Source organism: Larus michahellis, chromosome 10 (genome assembly GCF_964199755.1).
Source record: "Larus michahellis chromosome 10, bLarMic1.1, whole genome shotgun sequence".
In the NCBI taxonomy this organism is placed as follows: Eukaryota; Metazoa; Chordata; class Aves; order Charadriiformes; family Laridae; genus Larus; species Larus michahellis.
The window spans coordinates 2,069,845-2,082,355 of record NC_133905.1 but is presented as its reverse complement, the minus strand read 5'-3'; the positions used below and the strand labels follow the sequence as shown (position 1 = coordinate 2,082,355).

Sequence of the window (12,511 nt, the reverse complement as noted above, 5' to 3'; positions counted from 1 at the left end):
TAGTAACTGACGCGGTGTGGTTGAAGCGCTTCGGCTGTACCTTATCTGGGGTCTCTTAAATCCAGCCTTGGCTTTCTTTCGTAACTGTGAAATAAGTTTTCAGTCCCAGTGCCAAAAAAGCTTTGTGTATGGAGTAATAGAATAGATAATTGTTTTGCTGTAATTATTATCTTGAAACTATAAGGTAAACTCTGAAATTTTTTTTTTTTTTGCTACTGTAACGTTTATGATTCATGGTTGCAGCTAAGAAGTATTGCAGCTGATGAAAACCACTGCAGTAGCAGTGAGGTACAACTCCAAAAGTACGTGAATAACATAAGAGATAATGGTCTGTCTCCTAAAAAGAGAAAAAGGCTTATTTCTGGATTTCAAGGATGATACGGAAGTCATTGAGCTGGATGCTTCTAGATAGTTATGCTACCAAGATAACACTAAAACATTACTGCACAGGTTTGTTTGAAGAATGTAGCTTCCTTAAAAAACCCAACCAAAGAAACAAATCTTTGGGCAGGTTAAGCCAATGATATTTCCCACGTGTATAATGTTTTTGAAATTTAATTTTAGCATACTGTAGTCTCATTCAAATTATCTTCTGATTGTTTTTGTACACTTGGATCTGCTAACATAGATGGGGCCTTAAAAGCTTTACACTGGAATGTGACAGCAATAATCTGTCTACATGTGTTAAGAACTTTCTGTAATAACAGTTCACAGAAAAACGCAGAGAGCTGAAATTTGATGGTCGCCTAGAAAAAGAGCTTTCTGAAAGCTATGCATTTCTGATGGTTGATCGACCTCAGGTAAGAAAACAAAACGGCATATACAATGCTTTCTCTTCTTTCTCCATTAAGAGTTTTTGGGTTTTTTTTAAGCTGAATGTTTTTATTGACGCACATGTTAATCTGTAAGTTATTTTTGCAAAGTTCAGCACTGGAAAGTTTAGAAGGATTGGAGAGAGATATGATACTATGTCACTGTTTAAATCCTTTATTCTCTGCTATTTGAGGTGCTCTATTTACATGTCTCTGTAAAGTAGCTCCTCTGGTTTAGGCTCTGTTTTATAAATAAAAGGACGGATTTTCTGATGGCATGTGGGTTTTTGTTGGTTTTGTGGTTTGGGGTTGGTTTTTTTTTTTTAATTGAAAAAGAATGTCGCGTGTTTTTCATGGCAGCTGGTTTTTGGTGGTGTGTGGGCTTTTTGTTACAGTTTTTGGGTTGGTTTTTTTTGAGTCAAGAAGAGGTTACCTTAGAGGAGAAGGTAACCTGTAGTATTAGAAAATGGACCTCATTTTCTGTGTCTCCTCTTTGATCGTGTGTTTTTAATCAAAGTGACAGTAAGGGAATTTCTGTGTGTTTTCTGCTATTATAGAGCCAAGATTTCTTAAGCATTCAGTCATTTGGCAGGTTTACTTCTGCTTTGTGTATTAACAGCAAGTAATACTTGTAAAGTGTGTTCAAGGTATAGGGAGGCTGTTTTGTTTTGCTTTTAAGATCAGGGTGAGTCTGTGTAACTGCTTCATACTGAGAGTTTGACTTGCACAGTTTATATAGCAATTCAGACTAGTCTTACCCCTCGGTGGTTTTGTTTGTAAGGGGTTTTTGGGGGGTTGGTTTTGTTTTGTGTTTTTTTTTTTCTTTTTTAGCTCAACTAAAATTCTGTAATTGTTGTTTCTCATTGTTCTGTTCATATTCTGACTTTCCCGATAGACTTGCTTAAAAAAATGTCTGTTCTCTTCAGATCCAGAACATATGCGAAAAGGGGCTGCAGGTGGGCCACTCCAAAATAACAATTCTCGGGAGCCCTTCCATGGGTAACTATCTTTTGATTAGATGTGCTGCTGTTATTCAGTATGAGTTGGCAGATAATGTGATGCAGTTGTGTAAACTTCCAGTCCTTTTTCTATCACTTATTACAGGAACATCACAGCTAGGTATTTTTAGCAAAGTAGATTGACATCAGAACATTATTTCATAACTCTGTTTTTGGCTAGTTCATTTAAATTATTTTCTCAAAGGGAAGACCTAATTCTCATTTTGTCTTAAGTCAAACCAATATATCATGTCTTCCCAGTATAAAATTAGGAACTAATGCAATCTATGGCTGCATGCCTCTCTATGTTTGTACGTACACGTATGCATGCACGTACATTCAGAAATACCTAATGGAAATAGTAGCTCAGCTTAGTATTGATGTAGATAGAACCAAAGTTCTTGAATGTACAAATCCAAGAAGAGCATTGGAAAATTGGGAGACTTGGAAGAGTCATAAGCTATTAATAGATTTGAAAGAGCAAGATGCAAAGTTCCTTTTGCAAAGCTTTTCAAATAGAAAATTAAGAAATAATTTTGTTGTCCTCTGTGAAAATAGCAGAGTAGAGAGGTGCTAATATGAATGTTTAAAGCATAACAGATGTGAGGGGGGAGGAACAAAGGTGTATGAGCATATAACTTTTTACTGTTTTAGCTGGTAAAGGTTCTGGAGCAGTTAAATAAAGACTTGGAATAAGAGCAACCTAAGCAAAATGGATGCTTTTCTGAGTGCCTGAGTTCAGTTACAGTTATTTGGTCTGAGGTAATTGGGTAGACCAACAAATGACAGTGTGCGCGTGAGGCCTTCAAATCTATGAAATTATGGTTGAAGTGTTGAAAAGAAAGAAATTATTTTGCCTTTCCCTTGGAGTGTCGGTTCAGGAATCCAAAACAGTGTATTTCTGTCAACACTGTAGGATGAAAGATTGCGGAGGATGCCAGTGTTTTCCTGCCTTATTTCTCAATCATACCTTCACCGCTTATCTCCCCATTGTGCAATGGGACGTTGTACAGAAGGACCTCAGCTGTTTAAAAGAACACCTGAAAGCGGTAGCGGTATCTGTACAGCCTTTGGGCAGGGCTCGTCCTCTTGGTCACAATGCTTTCAGGAATGCGGGTGTGCTCCTTTCAAACCCGGCGGGTGTCCGTATTCCACTGTGGTGGTTCATACTGAAGTTGGTGCAAGTAAATATTTATTCTACTGTCTTGAAGTGGCAAATTGTGAACATGCACTTTTGTCTTTCCCTGATCATACTCCCAAAAGATCGTTATATTTTTATCGTTTGGTATACATTGAGCTTTAATCCCATGTAATGCTTCTTAAACTTCTAATAACGTTTTAACATTCAGCATAATGTATTTGGGTTTTTTTTTTATACTCCTTTCAGGTGTTTATATCTCCAGATATGCTGATTTATTGCAGCCTAATCCCCTAGAAGCTGGAGCAACTGGAGACGTGATTGTTTTTAAAATAATAAAGGTAAATTTATCTAGCTTATTCTTGAAGAATTATATTGTTTACTGATAAAAGTGATTTTAACCTAAGTTATTGAACTCCATTATCACATAATTATCTGCTTATAGAGAAACTAGAACCCTACCAGCTTAAATACTGACACTGAGCTTAAATAAAGCGTAATAAATTTTTATACAAGGCAAAAATGTTTCTTTTCTTTGAAAGAATGAAAATAATGTACTTCTATAATGGCTTTTTTTAATGGCCTGTTTTCATTTCCCTGCTCTTAATTCCTTTGGTACTTGAACAAGTTTGCCAGTTATTGGGAAAAAGCTTATGCTTACAATTCTTCTGCTTTATTACAGGGAAAAATGAAAAGCATATATGACCACATCGGTATGAAAGCAATGGAATCGACAGTAAAGAGTGCGTTAGATCCAACACCAAAGCATGAGTGTCATGTTTCAAAGAATGCGAATAAAGTAACCTCCTTGTTGGCTTATCGAGCCTATGAACTTACTCAGGTAGAGAAAAGTTGAGCATGAGTTAACTTCTTATGTAAGAACTTTATAAACAGAACTTTTGAAATGATGGAGATAAAATCACTGAAGATAAAGCAGATACTGAGCATGTTCTGTAAAGCTGCAGTCTGGTGTACGTTTAGCAGTAGCCAACAGATACCTGTATTAGAAATTACAGAACAACATATCAGCCTCTCTTGATTCCCTTTCCTATACCTGGACCTGATGCAGAAGATCCCCTTCAGATTAGGGTGTAGGTGGCATAGGAAATAGCTAGGGAATGTACATGGGGCCTGGAATGTATGCTGGAGAGGAGATAGGTGGAGTTTGAAGTGTAAAAGTGGAACTGGCTAGTGGGCATTAAGTGGGACTCCTAAAAGGAAAAGCATTGACTAGGAAAGAACAGCATTTTTCTTTTTTTTTTTTTTCCCCTCTTTTTTTGGTCTCTTTTTGTTTTCCTTATCAAATTCTCAGGTTTGGAGATGGTGAGTGGTAAGAGAATGGAATCAGTTCCAAGCATCTCTGTTCCTCCAGCTGTTCCATCTCTGTCACTGCAGTAATCTGTTGCAGTCAGATTATTCCGTCAAGCCCATAGATTTTGGGATGCTTACTTGAAAGCACTCTCTGCAATATTACAGCTTTTAAACTTGTGTAAATCAGAGCTGGGCACTGAATCAGATGGCTAGAAAATGAATGTATGTTTTCATTTCTTATTACAAAGTTGCCTTAATTTACATTTTTCTTTAACATGAGAATTTTGTGACTGAACTAAGGATGGACTCCAAACCTCATGGCCATATTTATTTTGCTCAGTGAAATATTTTTGGTTTTGTTAATTGTCCCTTACCTCATCAAGAATATACTTTGAAGTAAATGTTGCAAAATTATTTTTTTTTTATTCCTGATTAGCTCCTGCAGTAGTGTCCATCCTGTCAGTAAAAAAAACAAAAAACAAAACCCAACAAACCTTAATTGATTGTGTTATAAAGTACACATGAGAACAGAATTTAAAAGCTTCCCTATTTTAGGTATCAGCTTTTGAAGAAATAGGCTGTTGGTAAAAGGAACATAAATGTTCCTTTTTGCAGTTTATTACTATTTGCTATTTATTACTATTTATTACAGTAACTTATAACTTGCTTTATATACCAGTTAATGTTTGGCATAACAGGTTTCAAACAAGCTCCCTTTGTTTATTTAAATAATTACTCATGAGGTATATTTTGTAAGCTATTCTTGTGAAACCGAGTATGCCTTTCAGTGAAGAAAGGTCATGGATTGTTAGTATACTTGCAAAATACAGTTCACCAGACTTCTAATTTAACATTGTGTTCACTTCTTTTTCTAGTACTATTTTTATGAATATGGCTTTGATGAAATAAGGCGAAGACCAAGACATGTTTGTCCTTATGCTGTGGTTTCGTTTACTTACAAAGATGAAATGGTGCCAGTACCAAAATTCTTGCCTCCGTCAAGGTAAGCTAGAAAAGGAGTTTAGGAAAGACTGCAAGCAGCATAAAGAATTCGTAGGTCTTGGCAGTAACTTAGAATTGATTTAGATGAACAGTGCTGAAATGAATGGACATGTCACAGGGACTTAGCATAATAAATACTTCTGATACAAAGCAAGAGGACAAAATTGGTTTTATGCAGTAGGCTGGCCCCTGTAGGAAGCAGCTCTGCTGCTCTTTTCACCTCCTCGCCTTCTGCTGAGGTGGAGTCCCTGTATAAGTGGGTTTTTTGCATAACTGAGGAAATTCATAGACAGAGAAGTGTTCACAGCAGTAATCTTGCTTAGTATTCTAAAAAAATGTTCTGTATACTTAGTCACTGAACTCATCAATGGTGTCTCATTGCTTGTGGAGAGAGGAGCTAAATGGGAAGCTGATTACAGATACAGTAAGATACCTATGCTGATAGGAAGGCTTCCAGATGTGGGGACTGTACTATGTAGTGCTAAAAAGTTACCAAGATAGCGAAAATAGTACAAGATACTGCAGCAGTGATAGCTTGAGGTTAGAGAGCAAATTACCAGTGTTGTTATTTTGTTAGACTGATAAAATATCCTTAATGTAGAATTTAGTAGCCAAAACTTTCTGTCTCAACCTAGTAGTCATTCTGTCTTTTTTCTTTTTGTTAGATCAAACAGCTTCAACACAGATAGAAGTACAGGTAAGAAGGAATTGAAATGTATTGCTTTTATGATATAGACATGGAAGGCTTTTGACTTTTTTTCCCCATGTAGTTTTATTTTTTCTTTAACTGAAATGATCGCCTAGTTATGCAGACTGTACCTGAGTGTTATCCTGTACCATACTGATCTCAGGCATCTCTTCCTGATAGTGGATGACTGAACAGACAGACACCTTAGCTTGTATCTTCTTTTACCAGAACAAACCAGAACTGAACAAAATCAAGTCTCTTTTTTCCCCCTCCTTTTCCGCTTACTGCATAGTAACACCTTAGCTTCTGTTCCCAAATCTGCTGTTCAATAGCACTTCAAATAATATGATCCTCTGTCCTGCTTTCCTTTTGAACCTCATTCAAGCAAAATATTGGTACGTATGGAAGTGGTTAACAGTTAAGGTAAGGAGGGAGGATATCCTTGCACAGATGTTGGCATCAAGGGCATGCTTATATAAACAGGTGAAGGTACCATACCAACCTCCTTTACTCTGCTTAGGGCAGGTCAGAACAAGATAGGATTGTGAACACCCTTTCTGTTACCTTTTAACTTATTATTTAACATATTATTGTTTGGTCTGGTATTAGTATGAAATTTTCCCTAAACTGCTTTTGGAGATTCAGCAACCTCTTTACTGCCATTTCCTTTCAGTCCCACCTAGCAAGGGGTTTCTTTTAGTCTTTCTTTCTCCGTCTTAATTTAGATAGATCAAACTTTACGTTATGGAGGGGACAGCTTTGGAATAGAGGCAAGCTTTTGTGCCACGTTTCCTTGAAATCAGCAGCACGTCCTTTCCTTCCCTGCAAGCTGTGAGTATTACCATTTAAAGAGTAAGTTCAAAATATTGCTGTCTTAAAACTCTTCCTAGTAGAGGCTGGTGAATTTTGGATATATTCAGAAGAAAATCTAAAATACACGTTGACTAGATGCTTTAAATATGTCAAACTAGACTCCTGACTTACAAACGTTCAGAGCTCCTTTTAGTTCATGCACAGAACTCTGTCACCATCTCTTTTTGTTTGTTTAACTTTGAAGTGACACACACTCCTTTGCAGGAATGAACACCACTGGCTCATGAGATGGTCCAAGGAACTGATTTTTAAGAGCGTGTATTTGATAGTTCTTATTTGAGGGTAGGACTATAAGGGGACAAAAGAGGTCTTTATTTTTTCTTTTTTCCTCCCTCCCCCCACCTTTCGTCTCCAGTCCTGAGAAGCTTGAGGTTGAAAAAGTTGTGAGCATTGATCAGTTGAAGGAAAAAGTTTCACCAGCGTTGTTCTATAAAGAAACTTACCTAGGAGCAAAAGAAGGTAAATAATTCTAGCTTAACTTTTTTTTTTTTTAATTCAGAATTTAAAAAAGTTATGAATTACAATTTTGTTTCTGTTTTTCCTACCTTCTCTTTCTACCCTTGCATCACGTCAGTGTTGAAGAACGGCATGTACTGTAGCCTTTATGAAGTTGTGGAGAAGTCCCGTTCTGGTAGTCACTTGGAGGGTCTACTTCAGAAACTAGAGAAAGAGAAACTTGTGAGTGCAACAGATTTGACTCTTCCTGTTTATAAAAATTATTTTACTAACTAGTAATTGAGGTGTTTTACGATGTCCATGATCTCGCTGGAATTCCTTAGCTGGCATATTCTTAAGTATTTTATCAGGCTGTTTCTCCACCCATGATAGAATTTAGCTTGCAGACAATAAGAGTATTTGTAGTGAGCAAATGTCTTTGAAATGGTATACTCTTTTTGCTTGAAAACAGGTTCTTGTGAAACCACTTCTGGACAGAGGATTCCTTTTTCTTCTTTCTCCTTGGCAAATGATGTCTCCTTATGGTATGCATACTCAGGCATTTTCAGTTTTGAGTTGGTTTTGGATACTTTTTTTTTTTTTTCAGGGGATTGGGTTTTTGAATACTCTTGAGGCATAGTGATCGTGTTCTCAGCTGACTTTATTTTCTTGTGTTCCAGACCAGCAAACTGGACGGCCCCGCATGCTACATGCATTGTTTCTGTTTCCAGAATCTAGAGGTGTAACGAGCTCAAGTAAGTTTGCTCACTGTTGAGAGTGTTGTGTACATGTTTACTTAAATGTCGTTTATATTCTGTTGAAGACTTTGTAGTGTTATAATCTGTCAGTGTAAACTAGGAGTAACAGTTTGCATTGGTTATGGTCATGGTGGTGGTGTTCAAAACGTGTTTATTTCTTCACAAGTGTAATTATCACTACATATTTTAGGTTTGTTTGTTCATGTTTTAGAAAGTAAAACTTTATTCAAATTTCTTGATTGTGTATTTTGGTAGAACTGAGCCATCAGTATTCCAAGAGATCTATACCTTAGTAATAATATAGCCCTCAAACCTCTGAAGCACATTCTTTAACCATCAAAACATCTGAAAGTTTTTAATGTACCTGAAATTAATTTTTTTGCATTGAGATATGCACCAAAAACTGAGTAAATGAGCAAAGAAATTATTGATACAACCAGGTAATAAAGGATGATGGAAAGGACTTGACTTTAGTAGAACTTTAGTCCTTTGGGATGAGACTTTAAGGTTAATCTTTTACCATTAAAATTGGCAATTAAGCAGAGCTAGCAGCAGAATGCAGTCCTTTTTGGCTTGAGGTGAGTTAGAAGTGATATTGTCAAAACACAGCTCTTTTCAGGCATTTCACTTTTACAAAGAAGTTCTTCTCCTAAGTCTTGGCAGCTTCCTTCAGAGATCCTTATGTCTATATTTCTAATTTTAATAAACCCCTTACCTTTTTCTTATTTAAGTAGCAGTTATGAAAATTCAATTAGTATAGATTGGGTAAGAGGAGATATGATATAAGATGACATTTGAAGTGTGTGCATCCCAGTTCCTTAAAAATACTGCAGTTCTTGCTGCTGTGACATTTCAAAGACTTGTGAGCTCCGGTTTCTATCAAACACAAGGTTAATCACTGGTTTGAGTCTTCAGAGGTGCTTAAATGGGTGAATGGAGAGAAGTTTCAGTCTGTGATTGGAAGGGGGGGAGAGTGGGAATAAATAATTAAAAGAAGGATATAATGTAGTGCTTCCTTGACTGCTGTTTCAAGGATGTGATAGAAGGGATCTAACGGCTTCCCAGGACAGGGAAATCCTGCTCTCGGCACGTGCTCCAGTTGCATCTCTTTGATTTAGTGAGTTGTGTTGCCTTGCAAAGGAATTGAAAAACTGCACAGGTTTCTGCAGGGTTACTAAGCTGAATCATTTTATAAGGGCCCAGTGAGTTTAAAAGCAGCACAGTGAATGCGTTGGGATTGCCTGGGAAGGAGGAACGCTCCCCTTGTTTCTTGCAGGGAGCTGTTAGGCTGCTTCTTAGTAAAACCTTAGTGAGCCTTTGAAGTGGCCTTCTAGAAGGGTCAGTAAAGTGGTTTAAATTGCAAATGATACGCGTATCTAGGATATAGGTTACCACAAAATTATGAAAATGAGCAGTTCGTCATGACTATGAGTAGGTTGACTTTTAAGGAGGCGTTAAAGCTAGTTAATTCATTAAAAAAAAATTAAATTTATCCTTTACTAGCTTTTGGGTTATTTCTCCACAGTCATTCCAAACTGTGTTTCACCAAATATGTATAATACAGAATATTGCTAATTAGTCATCATTTATTTATAGCTTTATGATTTGATTTTAATTGTGAATTCCCTTTTCTCCTATGGCAGCACAAAAAAGTGTTCCATTTGGAACACAGAAAAATTCAACTACCATGGTGTTGCACGAAAATCAGGAAATCATTCCAGAATTCACAAAGTTTATTCAGTCTCTACATTTTGCTTTAATCCAGTCTCGTAAAGACGCTACTGCAGATTTCAATGCTGTTGTGGAAAGGTATATAAATGAGTATTTGAAAAGATGCTGTAGTGGCTCTGGAAAATATAGAGAATTTGTATTATATCGGTATGAATCACGGTTGGATGACAAAAAATTTCTTTATTCTGCTCCAAAAAATAAATCTCATATTGACAGCTCCTTGCAAAACTATATTTTTGGTTGTGAGGCATATCAACTACCTGTTTCTAGAGCTAAGGAATTGATGGAGGGAAATCGGAAACTTCAACAGTTCAGTCCCATCTCAGACTATGAAGCCACAGAAGAAGACTCTGATTTTGCCAATTCAAAAAGTGGGAAAAGAATCCGTGCAAAATACGAAGCCTCTGCTGCCAAGCAAAAACTGCCTCATTCTGGAGATTATGATCCCGATAGACTCAAAGAACTTATTAACTTAATCCAGTGTAGGAAAAAAAACGTAGGTGGAGACTCTGATTCGGAAGACCTTAGAAATAAAAGTGGTCTGAAAAGGAAGCTGGAAAAACAGTCTGAAAATTTGCGGAAATACTTAAAAATGAGTGAATCTTCAGAGAATAGTTGTCAATATGAAGGTAAGAAAGTCTTTGTTTTGTCCTCTTTAAACATTGTAGTTCAAAGCATGCTTAACATTTAATCTTTATAGATTGAAGATTTTTGCATCCTGTGGATACTTTAATGCATGGTAGTTCATTTAAACGTTGGCCTGAGATCTGTCAATAGAGATGTAGTTTATTGTTATGTAGGCTGCCTCGGACTCGTCATGAAGCTGTTTTTGTTTGGAAGGAAGGCAGACTTCCAAAGGGTTTCCTTAGTTGTGGAACTGTCCGAAGACTTTCTAATGTAGAGTACTGAGCAGACTTGCTATTGTAATGTCTTTTGCAGATTTTGACCTTAGGCATTGCTGTAATTCTTTATGGCTCCAATACTCTATATAATACCTAATAAATTTAGATTGAAGGGGAGAATTAAACTTCTAAGAATGAGCACAGTTAAGTTTTGATGTAGCCAGTAATGTGCGTAGTGGGACAAAGGAAACATCCTAATAGTATTAAGATTGAATGATTCTGTACATGAAATTATCTACATCCAAATCTCAGATAATTATCACAGATACTATGATACTTACTTACAATCTGCCAGAAAAAAAACATTTAATGTCTATTTCCCTGACCCTTTTGTCAAGGCAATGAAGGGGGAAAATTGGGGAGGAGGGTGGCACAAAGAAGAGGGGGAATTCCATCAAGCACCAGTCATTCTCACGTGTAGATGAATCACTTTGGAAGATGAAGTGGAATTAATTTTTTGGAAACTGATTTTAGGAGTAAGTTTCCCTTTTGAGGGGGACAGAAGATACTGGCATGTGTGGATGGCGGAGACAGGGGGTAGGCTACATGCTAGATCTTGGGATTCCTGCTTGGACGTCTGTGAATCTTCAGAGTCTTTTTACGTTGATTGTTCATGTGAATTAATTTCTACCTGGCTGTAATCAGAACAGTATCTGTTTAAAACTAAATTTTGCCTTAACTCCCTCAGGGGTACCAAAACGGCAACATCTATCCATGTTTTTGTATTACCCTAAAAGTAATTTGTTTGTCTTGTAAAACATCTTACTTAAAATATTGTGAGCTTAAGTATCTAAACATGATTAGATTTCTATATATGATAAATGAGTTTGAGGTTCCTCAGATACTTAAAAGTAGTCTCTTTCCAAGAAGAATAAATACCTATGGTATTTACTCATGCAAGAGGATGAGTAGAGGAATAACAACTCTGTTCTAAAGTTAGATTTAGTATAAATAGGCATGGCAATGTTTTAGAATTTACGCTTAGTCTAAGAGAACTTGTGAGGTTAAGGATTAAGATACTCATCATCTTCTGGAGCAACAGGGATAGGATGGAGTCGAGTATTTTGCTCACACTAATCTTTTTCTCTCAAGTGATGGAGAATTTCACAAGGTTTCCATAAAATACATAGATCATAATATGTGACTTGTATTAAAACATAAAATAGCGTGGTATTGAGTGACCTAAAAAAACTTAATTATTTATCTGGAGGACATTGTTGGCTTTACAAACCGCCCTTTTGTCAACATCTACCTGTTTAAAATTTTCGTTAGGAAAATAGGTGTATGTGTGCTACGTGAATTGATGCTAAAGAGTGAGACTGTGGGTATGTGGTAGGTTTTTGGGGGGTGTCTGGTTTTGATTTTATTTTAAAACTTAGTAATGGATTACTTTTCCCCTCCTCCCCCTGCTGTAAGGGGGCAGAACCTCGGATTCGCCACACTCTGTTTTCTCAGTTAATTCTGGTCTTGGTGGACATGATACTGACTTGAGGCAACAAGATGTATCTGACCCTGCTGTTACTGACACTCATGGCCTCATTAAACTGCTTTTAGAAACACTAACTAGTGCAGGACACTTGGATTCATCGTTGGCACAGTCTGTAAATCAAGCTTTAGGATTAAGCACTGATGAAATTGAAGAGGATATGAGACAAAAATATGAATATGAATCCATTCCAGCACAGGACAAAGATGATCATGAGCTTCCTAATACTGCTCAGGCTGAAAATGTTAACTTTAAGGACCCACAGAGCCCAGTGATACTGGAAACTGATGTGGCATGCTTACCCTACCCAGTTGATGTTGATCTACGGCTTTCAGCTAATGAAGTAGGTCTGGAACACACGCTACGTTTAAAAGTAA

General features: G+C 36.9%; 1 protein-coding gene across 7 annotated transcripts in view; it reads left to right on the top strand.

Moving 5' to 3' along the window:
• TASOR (transcription activation suppressor) overlaps nucleotides 1–12,511 on the top strand; it is a 34,474-nt gene that overhangs the window by 8,559 nt on the left and 13,404 nt on the right. For 4 of the 7 annotated variants that reach the window (XM_074602409.1, XM_074602414.1, XM_074602408.1 and 1 more), the window contains exons 3-15: nucleotides 708–800; nucleotides 1,739–1,811; nucleotides 3,198–3,289; nucleotides 3,631–3,789; nucleotides 5,135–5,262; nucleotides 5,927–5,958; nucleotides 6,675–6,780; nucleotides 7,178–7,281; nucleotides 7,397–7,500; nucleotides 7,730–7,802; nucleotides 7,938–8,012; nucleotides 9,659–10,375; nucleotides 12,065–12,507. In XM_074602409.1, the coding sequence (XP_074458510.1) occupies nucleotides 708–800; nucleotides 1,739–1,811; nucleotides 3,198–3,289; nucleotides 3,631–3,789; nucleotides 5,135–5,262; nucleotides 5,927–5,958; nucleotides 6,675–6,780; nucleotides 7,178–7,281; nucleotides 7,397–7,500; nucleotides 7,730–7,802; nucleotides 7,938–8,012; nucleotides 9,659–10,375; nucleotides 12,065–12,507 (2,199 nt within the window). The remainder of the gene's footprint in view (nucleotides 1–707; nucleotides 801–1,738; nucleotides 1,812–3,197; nucleotides 3,290–3,630; nucleotides 3,790–5,134; nucleotides 5,263–5,926; nucleotides 5,959–6,674; nucleotides 6,781–7,177; nucleotides 7,282–7,396; nucleotides 7,501–7,729; nucleotides 7,803–7,937; nucleotides 8,013–9,658; nucleotides 10,376–12,064; nucleotides 12,508–12,511) is intronic. The other 3 variants (XM_074602411.1, XM_074602410.1, XM_074602412.1) reach the window with 3 other exon arrangements.